The sequence below is a fragment of the Podarcis pityusensis genome (genome assembly GCF_964106645.2).
Source record: "Podarcis pityusensis genome assembly, chromosome: 1".
NCBI lineage: Eukaryota > Metazoa > Chordata > Lepidosauria > Squamata > Lacertidae > Podarcis > Podarcis pityusensis.
The window spans coordinates 117,561,734-117,582,051 of NC_138028.1; the positions used below are offsets into that span (position 1 = coordinate 117,561,734).

General features: G+C 40.9%; 1 protein-coding gene across 4 annotated transcripts in view; it reads left to right on the forward strand.

Annotated features, from left to right (window-relative positions):
* Positions 1–20,318, forward strand: part of CHN1 (chimerin 1) — a 102,427-nt gene that overhangs the window by 52,665 nt on the left and 29,444 nt on the right. For 3 of the 4 annotated variants that reach the window (XM_080971536.1, XM_080971537.1, XM_080971539.1), the window contains 2 exons: positions 8,465–8,753; positions 17,714–17,791. In XM_080971536.1, the coding sequence (XP_080827662.1) occupies positions 8,465–8,753; positions 17,714–17,791 (367 nt within the window). Of the gene's footprint in view, positions 1–825; positions 912–8,464; positions 8,754–17,713; positions 17,792–20,318 lie in introns of those variants that run through there. The other variant, XM_080971538.1, reaches the window with a different exon arrangement.

Below are 20,318 nucleotides of genomic sequence, written 5' to 3' on the forward strand. Positions count from 1 at the left end.
CCTCTCCCCTTCTCCCTGTGAGTTCAGGGGGATGGTGTAGGAAGAAAAATTATATTTGAAATAGCTGTATTAATTCAGATAATCAATAGTCAACCTTTTTGATCAACAGGAGAGCCAGACATCTACTGTCTAAAATATTCAACAGTATTTTTAAAAAATACTAATGGAAAGCTCCTTTCCTAAATCACTTATGTGAAAATGAGCAAGCGAAGACAAATTTTAGAAATAGCATAGCAATCCAAATCAGATTATAACATAAAATACATGACTCAAATGTGGAAGTGGTGGTTCACATATAGATAACACACTATCAGTTCACACACAAGAACCTGCTGTTGGGGAGAAAGAAATCTACCACACTTCTTCACTAGTGATGGGTGACAAATGCCAACATTTTGGTGGTTGAAGTGCAAATTTATGGGATTTAGACCTCTCAGAGCCTTTCTGAATTGGGCTGACCCTGTGGAAACAGCCGAGTTAGAGTCAAAATGGCCTGAAATACAGCCCTGCTAAGTGCCCTACGTACTGTGCCTTCCTTTCTTATAATTTCCTAGCTTTTCCTGATGACATATTTCTAGACCAGAGGTCCTCAACCTTTTGGTGCTTATGGGCAGATTTGGGAATACCACATATAGGGTGGTGCTACTGAAAATAACGAATTAATTTAGTCATGTTCAGTAATTTCAGTGAGTCTATTCTGAGCTGAATGTTAGTTGAATACCACCCATAGTCTATAAATACGACTTCCTCCTTTGCCAGGATCCATGGGAAATTAATTACCATCAAAAAACCCCAGGGAATTTGATTTCTTGTGGTTCCTAATTGGCTCTGGACATTGCCATGCATGCTTCCAACAGTGTTTTGGGCCTGCCAGAAGCCCCACTGAGTCCTCTTGTCACTGCTGCTACTAGGTAAGTTTGGAATGGGAAGGTAGTGATGTTGAAGGCTCACAGCACTGGCTGGGTTAGGAAGCCCTGTTGTGACACCAACAGGAACAGAATTGCTTCTCAGTTTTGATTAGTGCCTTTAATCAAAGCAATCAGTCTAAAAATAAAACAATTTGGGAAACCCAGCCAAATGGGCGGGGGTATAAATAATAAAAATATTATTATTATTATTAGCCATTCCAAGTAAGGCTATGGGAAATCTGCTCTTAACTAATTTCCAGTTGCATGTGTGAAGTGGGTGGCACACTAAACTTTTCTGTATGGTTTGTGCCCTTGGTCATTTGCAAATCTGAGAGTGTTTAGGAGCTCAAATCTCCCTGACATGTTTTGAACACTCCGGGAGTTTTCAGGTATATGCAAACTGCTAAGCTTCCTAAGCAACTGGGCTCCTTGGATAAGCTAATGTATACAGCGCTTGAATGTTTTGACACTTGAGCACTCACAGCCAGTGAATAAAAACACTGGCCGCTTTCAGATGGGAGTTTATTATGCAATCTTGGCAGTTTGGTATATGCAAGTTTTATGCGGGGTCCATTCGATGTCATCAAAATGGCAGTCCATACTTTTGTTACGTTTAATCTGGATTTTTCCACCCTTGGAGAATCCAGTTAATAAAAAGAGCCTATTATATATCCTAGTGATGTATGGAAGTGAGAGCTGGACCATAAAGAAGGCTGATCGCCAAAGAATAGATTCTTTTGGATTATGGTGCTGGAGGAGACTCTTGAGAGTCCCATGGACGGCAAGAAGATCAAACCTATCCATTCTGAAGGAAATCAGCCCTGAGTGCTCACTGGAAGGACAGATCCTGAAGCTGAGGCTCCAATACTTTGGCCACCTCATAAGAAGACCCTGGAAAAGACCCTGATGTTGGGAAAGATGGAGAGCACAAGGAGAAGGGGACGACAGAAGACAAGATGGTTGGACAGTGTTCTCGAAGCTACCAGCATGAGTTTGACCAAACTGCGGGAGGCAGTGGAAGACAGGAGTGCCTGGCGTGCTCTGGTCCATGGAGTCACGAAGAGTCGGACATGACTAAACGACTAAACAACAACAACAGCAACAACAACAACAACATTATATATCCCCATGGAAGCATGTTAGCACAAAAATTCCATATTTTGGGGTGGTGTGTCACATGTGGTTTTGGTTAGTACTCTCAGTTACCAATACCCCCTTCCAGGGCTGGCCCTGCTGCCTCCGCACTGATTTGGGGCAAGATTTTGTGGAGCACACACAATCTCACCAATGCTGGTGGCAGAGGTGGTGGCGGCAGCAGCAGCAGCAGCAGGGCAGCACTTCCTGTTTTGCCTCAAACATCAAGAACGGGACACACCACCCCTTGGTCACTACTTCCGTCTCTCCTAACCTTAGCATAATCTAGCCATTTTCTTTTCTGCATCCCAAATGGTGCAAGTATACCTACTTCAACTAATTGTCTTATGCCGAAAGCACAGCCAGATTTTAATGATCAAGTCTGGAGGAGCTGTTTTCTCAAGATCTCCACACAGTAAATGCAGATTACCTTGGAGACAGGAATTGCAGCCTCAACAAATAAATAATATGGAGGTCTGGTGCAAGACCAATTTATCACATTTTTGCCATTTTTTGCAGCTTGATATAGCTAAACATTACTCTCGTTCAAGATCTCTGCTATTTCTTTCTTTCTTTCTTTCTTTCTTTCTTTCTTTCTTTCTTTCTTAAGACACCAACTGGAAATGGATATCGCCCCCTTCATAAAGAAAGTACATGTTTTCTAGAAACATGACAATTAGAGGCTGGCAACATTTTCTGTCAAGAGTCATTTTTTTTTAAAAGGTACATAAGTACAGAAATACCTATGTGCCTGCACTAGACAGAGTAAGTAGAGACATCAAGGAACAAACAAATAAAATCCATCACAGTATTATTCAATCAAGCCTAACCCATTTGTGTGGAATAGCAAATGCTAATAATGATAATAATAATTTTATTATTTATACCCCGCCCTTCTGGCTGGGTATCCCAATGGGCCTCTGACTGAAAAAACGGAATGAGTGGAAAATGATGTACTAACTGCATACAGAGAAAACACAAACCCGTTTGTGATATAAGACCTCAGCCTGGAAGCATGTGTTGAAAATTGACTTTCCATAATCATGATGAAAAGGAAAAATAGATGAACACAATTTGCTATGATATATCATGCTTGTGCTGATATGTGCAATATGTACAATTCTAAAAGATTCGTGCATCTTGTAAGGTTTGTAGCGCACCACTGCATGATGTCTGCCAGATTATACGACATATAATTCCAGTACCATCAATGGATTTGTGGTATTATAAAAGGAATTTAAAACAATTGGTTCACAACTAGTACCAATAATTTGCCACCGCTGCAGGAGTTCAAGTCCAATGAAATATGTTGGTAATTAGGAGCAATTGTTGCAGACCTACAACTATTCATTATTAGGTCTTCTAATGTGTTTGGGGAAAAATACATTATGCGAATGTGACAAAGAAAAAGAAAAATCAAGGACATCTCAAGTAAAACAAAAAAAACCCCAGATGATAACGTGTGTTTCTGTCATTGTTAATGAGTTCTTTAACATGCAAAAATAATTTCACAGCATTCAAACACTTAACATCATCTGTCCTTGACACACAATGTTACAGTAGTTTAGATCACCTGTTTCTGCAATAAAGACACTGTTTTCGTTTTAAATGTAAGGGGCTAACAGGAGAACATACTGAAGAAATATCCAGTAACTATTGAATTTGCTGCTGGGCTAGATTTTGCTGCTTGTTGTTTTTTTAGTCACCTCACCTTATGAACATTTGGGTTGCAAAAGTTGAGGTCCTCAGAAGTGATAATGGACATATCACTGTTATGCAAAATTGTTTAAAAAAAACCCCAAATCTCTGTGCCTTAAAACAACTGCAAAAAAGACTGCTTTTGGTACACTGTAGTATGGATTGAATAGCTTAAGTTTGGGTGTTTGGCTGTGGTTGGGGGATATGTAGGTGGATATGGGCCTATTCCAGCTTCCTGATTCTGTGGAAATGTTGCATTAGAAAATGAGATAGTGTTGATACTAGTAATCATACTGAGGTTTCATTTTTAGAAATGTTCTAATTCACTCTCATTTTTAATGAACTGGAGTAGCTACCTTCCTAGGCTAGGAAGCAGCTTGAAAAGCATTGGGATTGAGAGAGTCCTGTCCAACCTTAATCCAAGTTTGGCACTACAGTGGTACCTCGCAAGACGAATGCCTCGCAAGACAAAAAACTCGCTAGACGAAAGGGTTTTTTGTTTTTTGAGCTGCTTCGCAAGACGATTTTCCCTATGGGCTTGCTTCGCAAGACGGAAACGTCTTGCAAGTTTGTTTCCTTTTTCTTAACACCGTTAATACAGTTGCGACTTGACTTCGAGGAGCAACTCATAGAACGCGGTGTGGTAGCCTTTTTTGAGGTTTTTAAAGACTTTGGTGATTTTTGAAGCTTTTCCAAAACTTTCTCGACACCGTGCTTCGCAAGACGAAAAAAATCGCAAGACGACAAAACTCGCGGAACGAATTAATTTCGTCTTGCGAGGCACCACTGTATCTTTGCCTCAGTTTTCTTCCCTCTTAAATGTCTTTCCTCATCTGCTGTAATGTTCCCAAGGAACATAACCTGTGTCACGAATAAGACTCCCCTTAAAATGAAGCCGGCTAAAGCAGGGGGTCATTAGTTGAGCATGTGGTACTAAGCCTCTAGCATATAGTTGCTTTTCTTCTTTAAACCTCAAATAAGAGATTTACACATTTTCAAAATCTTTCCACTCCCAGATTAATAAATAAAATTCCCAGCTCTCCTGCTGGAAGCAACACTGAAATTAGAATAAGTTCAAAGTCTGCTGCGTCTCGTGGGCAAAGCAAGAAGCTCTTTCAACAAGATACTTGGGACCAGGGCAGGTTAACAATTTTTGAAGCTCCGTATCCCATCAAGAGGGGTTTGTTTGAATTTTGCGCTCCCTATCATTCATCATATGAATGTGTGCTTTAAAATTATATAAATTCCACAAAACGTCACTTGTGACACTGGAAAAGAGAGGCCTTTTTTACCAGCTTCCTCTAAAGTTTGCAACTTTAGAGACAAGAATGCTCCAGGGAAGGTGTAAGAGAGACCTGTTTTGTCCCTGTTTTATTCTACTACAATTCATGAGGGATTACGCTCTGGGAATCACGTCTAAAGCCAAAATCACATATAGTCAAAACCCACTGGGTTCAATGGCAGGAGAGATTCTCATTTTCCCCAGAACCGTGCCCCATTTTTAATTGTTTTATATCTATTTGCCACCTGTGTAAAGCTTAATAGTAACAATAATTTTGCAACTCTGGGCTGCTTCCAACACATATAAAACAAACATTAAAAAAACTTCCTGATGCAGGGTTGCCTTCAAATGTCTTCTAAAAGTCAGATAGTTGTTTATTTCCTTGACATCTGATGAGAGGACGTTCCATGGGGCGGGCGCCACTACCGAGAAAGCCCTTTGCCTGGTTCCCTGCAGCTTCACTTCTCGCAGTGAGGGAACCACCAGAAGGCCCTCGGAGCTGGACCTCAGTGTCCGGGCTGAACGATGGGGTGGAAATGAAGCTGAATCACACAAGTTTAAATGCACGTAAGTTGCAGACTTGAGCTCCCGTCTTTCAGTCCCAGCTCCTGCCCACCTAGCAGTTCGAAAGCACCCTTAAGTGCAAGTAGATAAATAGGTACCGCTTTATAGCGGGAAGGTAAACGGCGTTTCCGTGTGCTGAGCTGGTGCCGGCTCGCCAGAGCAGCTTCGTCACGCTGGCCACGTGACCCGGAAGTGTCTCTGGACAGCGCTGGCCCCCGGCCTCTTAAGTGAGATGGGCGCACAACCCTAGAGTCGGACACGACTGGCCCGTACGGGCAGGGGTACCTTTACCTTTACCTTTAAGTTGCAGACTTGCTGTAACATTCAATTCATGGATTTCTACCTCTCCAGCCCCCTACGCCTTCAGAGGCACCACAGCAGAGCCCACTGTGTACTAAAACCATTTGTCCCTGCTATGTATTCTAAAGGAAAGCCGAGGAAATAGGTGCCCCCACTCTAATGCCCAGGCTTCCCTCATGTTATGGTAGGTGAAAACCAGTGGGAGGGGGGGACTCAAGTTGTGTGACAATAGGAGCTGCTCTGGCAGGCAGGATATGCTGCCATCTTCCCCTTCCCCATGCTCTTGCCAGACTACACTGGAAGGTAGAAAAGGTCCTCAGCCAGGTGGCTGAACCTCTGGAGAAATTGTCCTGACCTCCTTCTTCTTTCTCACAAGTGTGCATGTTTGTGTGCTTTTAAAGCTAGAACTGTACTTCCAGTTTAGCTCAGTCCTCCCCCATTGTGCAAAATAGCGCATTCTGCTGGTCAGCAAGAGAGACCAGACAAGTCATCCCAAACCATTTTTTAATACAACCAAGTCATTTATTTTAGGCCTGCTATTTGCAAATAAGTGCACAATGGATTCCATTTAGAGTGTCCTAATGACATTGTCAAAGCCCATTTTGTACGTTCGTGGAGTAACATTTCCAGCAAGCCTCTGTTAAGACATGAGAGTATGCGATTATATACACCCAATTTCCTGTTTAATAAACAAAAAGCAGCTGTTACAAAAGTGTGTGTTATCGTTGCGTTTCTGTGTAACTTAGCAAGATGTGCAAAAATGTGTAAAGGTTAGGTTTCCTAGTGGAAAACAGTTACATTAAGCACAGGACAGAAAAGCAATATTTTAATAATGACGACTGTTTGCCCGTGGAGGATTATAGCATTTATAAAATGCATTTCAAGTGTTCATAGCACATCGTTGCAGTATCTCAAGCCTTATAATAGCCCTGTAAGGTATGCTAGCATTGCCATCCCTATAATGCAACAGAAGTGTGCAGGGACAGGGTATATTAGCCGAATATTGCCAGCAGCACCCATTCTTCTTCACCTCCTCCCCCCCCCCAAAAACCATGTCTTGTAACCCTCCCCATGTATAGCCAGAAATTCACACCATGCTGAAATTTGGTTGAAAAGTCATTCTGCTTCAAATGGATTTAAAGAAATTTGTATTGTTTAATATAACTTCAGCACCACGTTCCTCAGAATCCCTCCTTTTCTTGTCTTGCCTCATCAACGTCCGTTTGTTTTGCCAGATTTTGTATTCTTTTGCTATATTTCCCTCATTTGGGCAAGGTTTCCTATTGCCCAATTACAGGAAGACTTCTTTGCCCAACTGCTTAAGGCACAGGTGTCCTACACAACATACACACCACAGCTGCCATCATCATCTTGGGATTTGTTTGTCATTATTTACCTAAGGCGTGTTATGAGTAAGCTATCCCCAGTTCTGACCCTCATTGCTGGGACTGCAGTAGGCGTGATCGGTCAAAGCACGCGTGTCTTCTCCAGAACACCCTCTGCTGAATACATAAATTGGACTACATGCCACTACGGTGGATGTTGAATGTTGTGGGTTAAAACCTCAATTGTATATGGACTGATGGACATTTCAAGGTTATATCCCCCCCAAAAAGTGCTTTGTTCATACACTGCTAAAACTGGTAGCTGGTACTGTTGTCTGGTCAGTGACTTGACACTTGACAGCAGCAAATGTGTTGTTGTTGTTTTGGGTGGGGATGCCTTCATCCTCTAGGAAAAGTAGTGTTGACTGTGGCCTAAAGACCTACAAACAGTCCCCAAGGGAGTTCATCCACCTAAGACTTACTGCAGGCATCCTTGCATTCCACTCTTTGGGTGGGATGTTTCATAAGTGCAAGAATTCAGCTTAACTCTGAACATGATTTCCAACTTGGGCTGCAGAATCAATCACCAGCTTGCAGAGCCATTATGCCACAAAGATTTCCTTGAACTGCAGACTTAATAAGCCCGGCACAAGGCAGCTTTTATGCAAAGCTTGAAAAGTTAGTCCTTGGTCTTTGGCCACAAATGAAGAATGCTTGGCCTTGTGCGTAGTGTGTCCTGCATGGCTGCACTTCTGGCAATAGTTCCACCCAGTATCATTGATGGCACTTGAGCACGACTCTGCCCTGAACGACCTCTTCCTACAGAAAGGCAACAGGGTGCAGAGATACAGAGCAACATCAGATCTTTGTATTAATGTTCTCCAACAGATAATCCTGTGTGGTGAGAACTTCTCCCTTCATAGGCAAGCAACTGAGCATTGAGCTGCTTTAAATTTCAGCTTGTCCACAAGATAATTAAGTAACTAGAGGACAAAGCATGTCTTTCAAGGCCAAGCACATCTTTGGTGTTCTATCCACAGTGCTTGGTTTCCCCCTCCCATGAGGTTCTGATTTGTACACCGTCCTTGAAGCTGGAAATTGAAGCCAAAGACTGACCATTCTGTATTCCCTGTTCAAACCACCCACGGAATATACTAGCCACGGTTTGTTTGAGAATGTTTATTATGTGCAAAGTTCTCTTGCTGGAGGTTGGTTGATTTTTTTAATACACCTCTTCTCTTCCGTTGAGGCAGATTTGGAAATCAGACCAGAAACTTCAGACTTTACTATGATGGAAAACACTTCGTTGGAGAGAAGCGTTTTGAGTCTATCCACGACCTGGTGACAGATGGATTGATCACCCTTTATATTGAAACCAAGGCAGCAGAATACATTGCCAAGATGACCATAAATCCAATTTATGAACACATAGGATATACAACTTTAAGCAGAGAGCCAACAAACAAGAAGCATACAGTGGCTGTGAGAGATACACTTGATGGCAAAGAGTCTTCAGGAGACAATGACATAGTAGAAAAAAGGGTAAGTTACTCAATCACAATTTTATTCTTCCCACACTTTCCCAAATTTCCTAATCCGATTTGAAAAATAAGACATTGTCGTACAGGATAGTGGGTATGAAAGAAAGAAACAACACTGTAATTTTTAAAGAAATTAAAAAGTGTGCTTCATCCAGTGTATTAGGAACAGAGAAATTACAGGTCAAGTGTTTAAATGCAAATTACTCCCCCCCCCCCTCAATCTTTCAGTAACTTAAGTAAGGTATGCTTACTCAGTAAATATCAGTTATTTTAAAAAGATTCTTCCCCACTTTTTCACTGTGAAAGTCCAGGTGGATGGGGTATAAATTATTATAATTATAATTATTATTATTATTATTATTATTTCATCAAGGGTGTAATGAAAGTTTAAGAACAAAGGGTATACTATTTGTTGTAATATAGTAAATGCTAACAGTCAAAAAATATTGTTTATAATGGAAGAAAAACACTGATTTGTTTTTAAGAGATGCTTAGGTGGGGCATGGCCAAAAAAAGGTTGGGAACCACTGATCTGAAGCCACTAATATCCTGCTATACCCCTGTATGTTGCTCACAACACAGAATCCAGCTTCATGGTAACAGGAAAATTAATGCAACACTCTAAATATTAAATACAGAAGAGGCTGTTTTGAGTTTTGTGAATTTTGAGTTGTTGTTTTAATAATAATAATAATAATAATAATAATAATAATAAGCTGAATTCTTATTTGTTCCTGGGCTTTAGATATTTTGGCAATGTGGCCTTCAGTACAATTCTGATAAACTATATTTTTTACTCTCCAGAAATATCATGACTATTTGCTGTGTATATATACTTAAAATGTTACTGAAGAGCACTGTGTTTCCTGGTGCTCTAGAAGGATATTTCAAACTTTTCCCCCCTCATATTAAAATGATTATGATAACCAAAAACATGAAAAAGGCTATTATAAATTTAAAAAACAGCCCAGGCTCTGAAATGGAACAGAAGATCGTTACAAATATACAAGACGCATTGTTCCTTCTAATTCTGTTGTTGCTATCATTCAAAAATAATAAATTCCATTAGTAACGCCTTTCTAAAGAATCCCCAGCAATGACACAGTTGGGTTTTGCCAAAGAAAGTACAGTATAAGCACTGTGGGGGTTGCAAGTGTGTGTGTATTCTGGCCTATATGAATGGCAATTTGCAAGCCTGTTCTTGTAGTAGTACATTCATTGCTGGTAGTATTTGACGATATACGGTCAAATAAAATAACATTATTTATTATACAGTCACAGACCCAGAACAATGTATGTTCAATTAGCCATATACAATTGTTGTAAGGTAATGACTGGACAAAACAAATAGAAAGCAAAGGAAAATAATACTTAACACAAAGCCACAGGAGAAAAGAGCAACACAGTGATTTAGCCTCTGATATACGTTGGCGCTGTGGTCTAAAGCACAGAGCCTAGGACTTGCCGATCAGAAGGTCAGCTGTTCAAATCCCCACAACGGGGTAAGCTCCCATTGCTCGGTCCCTGCTCCTGCCAACCTAGCAGTTCGAAAGCACGTCAAAGTGCCAAGTAGATAAATAGGTACCGCTCCGGCAGGAAGGTAAATGGCATTTCCGTGCGCTGCTCTGGTTCTCCAGAAGCGGCTTAGTCATGCTGGCCACATGACCCGGAAGCTGTACGCTGGCTCCCTCAGCCAATAAAGTGAGGTGAGCGCCGCAACCCCAGAGTCGTTTGCGACTGGACTTAACAGTCAGGGGTCCCTTTACCCTTTACCTTTATACGTTGAATAGTTTGGGGATACATCAGCCATAGGTAACTTGTCAAACCTCCTTAGCAGCCAGTTATTTTCATCCTTGCAGTGAGTAACTAAGGAGAATATGTGAGAGTCTGCCCACACATTACAATGGCCCCCACATTGTCTCAGGATTATTGCAGGGCGGAAATGATCATCCGCAGAAACAGTTTCACCCGTATGGATCATGAGTCTAGGACGTTACTGTCTCTTATTAATAGATCATGCAATTCCTTGCTGCACCCAGGAACTAGAGGTGAATTTGTGAAGAAGGACCCTGACATTACTGAGGGACGTTGATCTAACTTTTGAAGGCAGTTGTGGACTTTGATTCTGTCTCATTGTCCCGTTGCTATTTATAAAAAGAATGATTGGGCAAAATCCTTCATTTCACCGTGTGATTTCTTGCCAATTTTGGGTATTGTTTCAAAGGAATAGCTATTGGCAAGGCTAGGTCATGTCATTGTAGGATGAAGATGATAGTTTAGCGACTCAATTTCACACAACGCTGAGAATGGATGCTTCTAAAGTGCTTTTACCTAGAAAAAAAAGGATATCTCTAGCTTAAAATGCTAAGTAGCTTTGTGAACTCACTAGAACAGCGATGGCTCAACAGCAAAATCATTTTAACAAAGTATAAGTGTAATCTTTCACTGAATGACTTTAGCAAAATTTATATCATTGTGGTTTGCAGTTATTTTCCAGTAGACAAAGTGTTAAATTATTTGGGCAGAGATTTTAGTTAGTGATAGGTGAATGGCCACTTTGAAACGCTTTGGCCAGTCTGCAGTTTTCATTTACAGTTTCTGAACAGCTAGTTTGGATAACTTGCATCCAATTAAATCTGCAACAAATGATGTTTGTAGTAGCAAAATACACCAAATTCCTTCAGAGCTGAATCAGCCAAATGAACTGAAGAACTGTAAAATTAATACGTCAGATAAGATTTTTAACTTTCACATCCATGAGGATCAAGTTCATTCACATGCCTGTGGAGACAACAAAATATTATGGCTGGAGGTATGATGTTTTCACAGAGAGGGCTAATGTATTGCTTGCTGGACATCCACAAAATTATATGTGTGAGAATCAAGAATTGTATGAGTAAATATATATTAGTATCGAGATATATCACTGTGGCATTTCTGGGCTTTTGGAAAATTTATGAAGATTGTCTTAAATTTGCAGTTTTACTTAACAGCAGCTGGATTTCAAAAATCCATTTTGAATTAAAAGATTGATTTTCCAGAATGGCTTTTGGCCAAGGCTGAATTGCTATGCAGATTCCTGTACAAACCACTAACTACTGCATCTGACTAGATGCAACTATTTTGTAGGCCCATAAGCATCTCCCATTTCCTTTTCCCAGTGCAGCTAGGGAGGAGCACCCTGATTGAGAGTCTATAGTTCCCACAAAAAAGGGCACCCCATTTCACATTTACACATATACCAGTGTTCTCCCCGTGCTCTTTATTTTGAGCACGATATCACTGACATATTATTATTATTATTATTATTATTATTATTATTATTATTAAATTTATATACCGCCCTATACCCGCAGGCTTGAGGGTGGCTACAACAGAAAACCACAATATAAAAACACAAGATACACAATAGAAATAGAAACAACCCAATAAATTATAGTTCTGAACTGCTATAAAGTCATCTTATTTTGCATTCATTCCAAACTCTGTTCACACTTTGTAACCTAACTCCCAGGCAGGTCAGTTGTTTTCTAGACCAACTTCAAGAGAGTTTGAGAATGCAATTGAATATCAATGTCTCATCAGAAAATAAAGAAGTACACGTGAAGCAATTGACCACAGACATTTTGCTAACAACAACAATTCGGTTTGTATAACACCCTTTATCAAAAGATCCCTGGGCAATGTACAACATTAAGAAAACATTTTATGGAGCATCAGTAATAAAAACATAATAAAAAGGATAATAGACAGCATAATATGAAAAAAAAATCATCATAACAACAGTGTAATAAGGTTTTGTGGCATTCAGGCAACACTTTGTCCTGGTTTATCTTGTCCACAGGCAATTCAGCTGTGTAGGATTAGACCATATATTCAAATATGGAGTGTAGCCCAGTGCTTTGTCCAGGAAAAATTTGTTCTGAATATACAGTATTTGAATAGGTATTCAGTATTCTCATACAAAACAACTTGAATCTTATATTGGTTGGGTTGTGTTATTTGCCTGGGTAATATATAACTTCATAAATAATGTGGGTAATTTAGGTGTGGGTGATTTCTAAGTCTGCATGACTGTTTTTGGGTTTGTTTGGTTTTTTGGTGTGTGTTTTTTTAAATCCCGCCGATGATCAAGGTAGCACTAATTTATGTAAGCTTTGTAACATTGTTCCATAGGTTTCTGTAGCAGAGAGTCACATGAGAATGGAAATTCATTAGTTTAAAACTACCTTTTCTGATTAAAATCTCTTTTTCATAATCATAGCTGTGAAGGGGTGACCTTTTCCTGTCAGGTAGTTTTTGTTCTGCTTTTTATTGGCGTTCTCTAGATTTAATTTTCCAGGATCCAGAAATCATTTTCTGCTAATGTGACCCTAAAGTGTAATTGAAAATAAATCAGGTTTTAAGAAATATAGGGAAAAGGGAAACTGACAAGTAGGAAATAAGCACGTCAAAATATAAACATGCTCTTTGCCATGGGAGGAAAGAAAAATATCAAAATGATTTATGTTAATACTTACAATTATTTATGATGTTTCAAGGATCTTGGAAGGTGCAGTCTTAATTATATAAGTGCAAAGTTGGTGGCTTGCTTATTTCTACTGGTAATTGAACTGGAAAATACTTTATTTTCCTAGACAGTCAATGCAGCTACAGGGAACCAGAGAAATCAATGGAGTTATGTTACTTGTTCCTATTATTTCCAGTGGGTCTACTTTTGAGTATAGCCTACTTGGATACAACCCATTGCTTTACCATTGTAAACAAAGCCATGCCTTATTCTCCATGAGTGACTTTTTCAATCCCCTTGCCTTAGAAATAGATCCATAGGGACAGCTGCTTGATGGAAGTTTGTAGCACAAGTGGCATTTTTAAAATTTTATGTGGAGATTATGATGATCCAGGAAGACAAGCTTCTTTCATAGCTATTCCACCACCACCACCACCACCTATTTTGGCATAAATAGCAGGTTTCCTCAACTTCGGCCCTCCAGATGTTTTGAGACTACAATTCCCATCATCTCTGACCACTGGTCCTGCTAGCTAGGGATCATGGGAGTTGTAGGCCAAAAACATCTGGAGGGCCAATGTTGAGGAAGCCTGCATAAATAGCTTGTCCTGTCAGCCATTTTTTTCCCCTGTGACCAAATATTCCCCACTCAGGTGTGAAATGAAACCTCTTCACTAGGGCTACAAGATAGAATAACTTCTTTAAAAATCAAATAAAGCATGCACTGATTAACAAGACAGTAGATTTAAAAAGAGAAAACTACTGTTTTAATACAAGTAACTATCAAAGCCACAGATAGCAAACGTTCGCTTAAAAAAATATTCCCCCAACTCTCATGCAGATGCCTTTCTAAGAGGATTCTTGCCACAACACATCTGCGTTGTCTCAAAGTTAACACCTAATACAAACTACCATATGTCCGGAATTTCCTGGACATAGCCAGGATTTGTCCATTGAAAATAGTGTCCGGGTGGGATTTTTCAAAAATCATTAAAAATGTCTAGGATCACCCAGGCATATGTCAGCTTGTATTGGAAGTGTTGATATTTTGGCGATTTTCCTTTAAAAAAGAAAAAAAGCTTTAAAACAAGCTCAACAACTTTTGTGCCTGGATTTTCACTTTTTGAAATATGGCAGCCCTATCTAAGATTTATTCAAACCCAAATTAACCACAGTACAAAATCTGTGCACCACGCATGAAACGAGAGTGGCTCATGTACACTTCAAGTCACTGCTTTTGTTAAAGAATAATGGGGAAATAATGAATGGGAAAGACTTGGACTCCTACTTCCCAAGTATTTTGCCATGAACAGTTGAGATGTAAAAATGCCATTCTCAGCTGATACAGGCTGTGTGCGTTTTGCATTCACGTATCAATTACTACGTACAAAATGCAAAGTAGCCTCAAGAATTGGATACAACATATAATGTGTTTCACAAACTTGAAAGTGCATTCCAGTAGTGGGGAAGGAAAAATTAAATGCTGCTAGTTTATTGTTCACCTGAATGCTTCCACACGTGTTAATCATCCCACCCCTTCCTTTGTAAATATAGCTGTAGCATTAAATTCGAGAGCATGTTCCATGCCATACCATGTTACATGCCATATGATGGACTTGGCAGGTACATGCCTTTTATGCCTCTTGCAGTGAGCACAGAAGTATAAAAATCAGGCCCAGTCAATTTCATTTATTATTATTTATCATTTATTAAATTTGTATACCACTCTTCAGCTGTAAATCTTGCGGCGGTCCACAACATACAAGATAAAAAAACACACAAAATGCATAATAAACACAAGAACAAAAACATTGAATTGCATTTGCCATTCTACTGCCCATTTGCCCAGTTTTGAGACAGTGATTAGGAGCTCCTGGCAATTCCTTTCCGTTTCAACCTCCCTGAACATTTTTGGTATCTTCAAGCCCTCACTGCTCATTCTAATTCTTGATCCATCAGTAGAGAAATGTCCTCTTATTCCTGCTCTCTAGTTCCTGTTTCTTAACCAGTTACTGATTCACATGAAAACCTTTTCTCTTACTTACTCCATCCTTGCCAAGTTTCTGGTGAGCAGTGTACAGTGGTACCTCAGGTTACATACGCTTCAGGTTACAGACGCTTCAGGTTACAGACTCCACTAACCCAGAAATAGTGCTTCAGTTTAAGAACTTTGCGTCAGGATGAGAACAGAAATCGTGCTCCGGTGGTGCGGCAACAGCAGGAGGCCCCATTAGCTAAAATGGTCTTCAGGTTAAGAACAGTTTCAGGTTAAGAACGGACCTCCGGAATGAATTAAGTACTTAACCTGAGGTGCCGCTGTACTGTGGTACCTTGGGTTACAGACGCTTCAGGTTACAGACTCCGCTTACCCAGAAATAGTACCTCGGGTTAAGAACTTTGCTTCAGGATGAGAACAGAAATCATGCGGCGGCAGCGGGAGGCCCCATTAGCTAAAGTGGTACCTCAGCTTAAGAACAGTTTCAGGTTAAGAACGGTCCTTCAGAACAAATTAAGTTCTTAACACGAGGTACCACTGTATTCCACTCTTAGCCTGTGGCATCTTGACTTTCACACACAGAAATACCACATTCCACACCTGGGAAGAGGGACTCAGAAGGTGAGCTCCCTTTCCAAAACATTGGACCCTTCCGGAACATGAAAACTAAAGAGAACTGCCTCCACAGCAAAGGATGGTGGCTTTGTCCAGTTTGCCAGGCCTATCAAAGCAACCTCCAGCACTCATCCTAGTTTGATCATTCTAGTATAATTCTTACAATCAGTTGCCACAGTTCCATCAGTTGCTGGAAAATGACATTGGGGGCATCCAGCTCAACCACTAATCCCATTTCAGTACCATCGCCCCAACTCATTTGGATACAGTGGGGAATCATTATGCAAGATGTAAGATGTTGGTGGAGAGGAAGGTGATGGTGACAGCCTTTTAAGAAAAAAGGGGCTGAGCAAAGTAGACGACAAGTGCAAAAGAAAAGGCATTTTGTGTTACTGTGAAATTGTTGTAAAAAGGTAAAGGGAGGTGCATGTGAGAATAAAGGTAAAGGGACCCCTTACCATTAGGTCCAGTCATGACCGACTCTGGGGTTGCAGCGCTCATCTTGCTTTATTGGCCGAGGGAGCCGGCGTACAGCTTCCGGGTCATGTGGCCAGCATAACTAAGCCGCTTCTGGCGAACCAGAGCAGCGCACGGAAACACTGTTTACCTTCCCTCCAGAGTGGTACCTATTTATCTACTTGCACTTTGCCGTGCTTTCGAACTGCTAGGTTGGCAGGAGCAGGGACCGAGCAGCGGGAGCTTACCCCGTCGTGGGGATTCGAACCGCCGACCTTCTGATTGGCATGTCCTAGGCTGTGGTTTAACCCACAGCGCCACCCGTGTCCCTGCATGTGAGAATAGTCATGAGCAGTAGGATTAGTGTTCATCTGTCTCAATCATCCATGTAATATGCAGCTTTCCTTCCTTTCCTGCTTGCACTACATTTCCAGGCATTAAAACTGAAGAGCAATCTCCTTAGTTTTTAAATGGCAGAGATGCCATTTTGCAATGATGCATGACTCATTCATTGCTCATTATCTTCCTGCTGATATTTTTTTTTCCTCTTGAGCCAGCAAGAAAGTCTCCTGTGGGAGGGGGGATGAGTGAGCCTGAGCACCACGCTGCTTAAATTCTATTGCCAGCTCTTCGTTGGTTGCATGCCGTCTAAATCTAACCAGTCAGATTCATTGCTGAAGGCTAAAGCCCGCCCCCTCCTCCCTCTCCTTGCTAGACTGAGGTTAGCAGAGTGTCTGTTAACTGGAAACTGATTATATGCAGTATGTGAGCATCTTTTGATACAAAATGGTCATCAGTATGGTTGAATAGCGAAGAAAAGAGTCTAGAAAACTGCCTCTTCTGCATTCACTGCATAGGTTTCTAAATGGATGAAGACATTCTGGGATTTCTTTTGTTAACAGGGACTCTGCTTTTGTTTACATTCAGACCCATAAGTTTTCAGGCTTGAATTAGAAAGCTTTTTAAAAAAACAAAAGCCCTCAAGAGAGAAGAAACCACAGCCAAACCAGATTTTTCTTTTAAAGTAAAATAGTAACTGCATCAAGGATGCCCTTCTTCAGCTCAGTTTAGGCTTCAGGATAATAATGCTGCCTTTGTTTTGCTTTTAACTCAAATTCGAGATCGGTGCAAAGTTCTTGTTTTTATTTTATTTTTGGTGTTTGGGTTTTTTGGTTCTTGGTTTCGGTTTTCGCCTGCCAGTTCTTCCAAAATGCCATCCAAAGAGTCTTGGTCAGGGCAAAAAGCTAATAGATCTGCCGTTCACAACTCCAAACAGGAGAGCCGTCAAAGAGATTTATTGATGGCAGCCTTGGGAATGCGTCTGGGCTTTCAAAAGTCATCTGTGACAATCTGGCAACCTCTTAAACTCTTTGCTTATTCGCAGCTGACATCACTTGTCAGAAGAGCAACTCTGAAAGAAAACGAACACATTCCAAAATATGAAAAGGTTCACAGTTTCAAGGTAAGAAGTTCACCTCTTTCATTATACCTATGCCTGGGCAGCTATTCCAGACTTGTTTGGGGCAGTTGTTTGTTTGTATGCCTGTGTGTTCCATTTTGAAGCTAGGCAAAAATCACCCTAGCAGTATCACTTCAGTAAAGTAGCATATTGCATGTAGAATTAATTTGATTAATTCCTAATCTTAATCCAGTAGTTGGGCATGTATGCACAAGTAAAAAAAGTCTGGGAAAATGTATTAGTTAAATTCTGGCTTTTAGTTCAGGGGTACATAAAGATTTTGTGTGTGAGAGACTTGATCTTTGATCAAAGGATTTACTGATCTTATCTCTGTGCATTGCTATTAAATAGTGTTAGATGCCAGAAGCATGCTTTTATTGCATCTGGGCAGAGCAGATGGTCTGCATTTTCCTGCTTCCTAGCTCATTTCTCTCCCTCTCCCCCCCCCCCACGGACTCCTTCATTAATGAATTGACTGTGATGAAAAGAGCATGTTGTTACCATAGGGCTCTTAATGCTAGTGACTCTCAAAGACCCACACAGTTTTCTTATGTAGCTTCTGAATATTATTATTTTTTGATTATTACTATTTTTTAAAAAAAAACAACAACCATACAATTGTCTTCTTCACTATTTCTTGGGAACCCTTAAAATTATCTTATTTAGACGTGTACACTGAGCTAATGATAGTTGCAGATAATTCATTACATCCCTCTGATTAAATGGGAGCTTTAATTAAGGTCTTGTAAACAGAATGAGCACTTACTCGTTGTCTTATTCCAAAGGAACAGAAACCGGTAGACCGCAGTAGGTTTTATGTTAGAAAAGAGGTTGCCATTAGGGGTCAGAATAAAAATTTGACCCACACTCCTCCCGAAATAAAATATCTGTATTCCTTGTTTTTTGAAAGCAGTCAGTGCTCAGATGCTCTGATCCAGTGATCAGTTTTAGGCATCAGTCCAGCTCTGGACTGGAGACACATATGAACCCCGCTGCTGTGGTGCTTTATTTAAAGCCGAGCTGAAATCTAGAGAGCTAGTGAGGCACAATGGTTTCAGAGAAGGAGCTACAGATTGGCAAGTTCCTGGTTCTCACGTTTGCCATGAACTCACTTGGTGGCTTCCAGACAAGCCACTCTCTCCCTATTTGCAATATGGATGGTAGTAATACCGACTCACAGCAGGCGGAGTCAGAATGGTGCCCTCCGGATGCTGTTGGACTCCATCAACCCCAATCAGCATGAGCAGTGGTCAGAGATGCTGCGAGTTGTAGTCCAGCAACTTCTAAAAAGGCAAAGGTAAAGGACCCCTGACAGTTAAGTCCAGTCGCGAACGACTCTGGGGTTGCGGTGCTCATCTCAGTTTACTGACCGAGGGAGCTGACATTTGACTGTTTTTGCGGGTCATGTGGCCAGCATGGCCAGAGCAGCGCATGGAAACGCCGTTTACCTTCCCGCCAGAGTGGTACCTATTTATCTACTTGCACTTCAACGTGCTTTTGAACTGCTAGGTTGGCAGGCCAGCAACGTCTATAGGGCACCATATAGGCCAGCCCTAGCCCTGCCTTATGGGATTCCAAGCTCTTCATATATATGATGTGCTTTGAGTACTTGGGATTGACTGTAAGCATGGAGTTCCCAGTTGGCTTTATATACATGCCGCATTTATGTATGCAGTGTGTAATCAGGGCTTGCTGTCAGCGCCAATCAGCTGCTAAGGAGCAATTGGGAGCACGCAATAGGGCTCCTAATTGTTCCTTTGCAGTCACATCTTTATCTGACATCACACATGCTGTCAGGTATAGTGCAGGTGGACATGGTTTGGGTGAAAGGCCTTGCGAGCCAAATGAGGCCTCCTGCTGGAACTAATGTGGCTTGAAGGCCAAGGTTCTCCGCCGCTGCTGTAAACCATAATTATGCTAAACTATGGTTTAAAGGTGAAAACACAGTGTGCTGCTGCACAGGTCTAAAATCATGGGCGCTTTGCTCCTTCCTCACTGCCAGGAGTTAATTCGTGTTTTGGGATCTGAATCCAGGTTTGTGGTTTGTTTCTCTCCAAACAAACAAACAAACAAACAAACCACAAGCTGTAACCAAGAGGAAAGAAACTCTCCCAATTTTAGCCTGGTGTATGAGCAGGTTGTGCGCTCAACTTTAAACCATAGTTTTGCTTAACCATGGTTTAAGGTGCCGTGCAAATGTATCTCATTTTAGGGGCGGGGGGAGCAGGATTTAATTTGGGAATAATTACCTGCATATTGCCCCAGTTTTATTCAGGAGATTTCTTTTTATGTCCCCTTGTGCTATACAGTTCTCTCCAAACCTGTAATTTGAGTCCTATGCCCAGTTGCATCGATATTCTGGATTAATTTAAAGTATCCACAACGTAAGTTAAGATTGGTGCCAGATTTTATTAATTTCATGCTTCAGTCCTCGAAGCAAGCCCTGATACTGTCCCATTTGCTTCAGAGTTATACATTTCAGCATGAATGCTATAAGAATGTCCTTATCTCTATCAATATATTTGTCAGT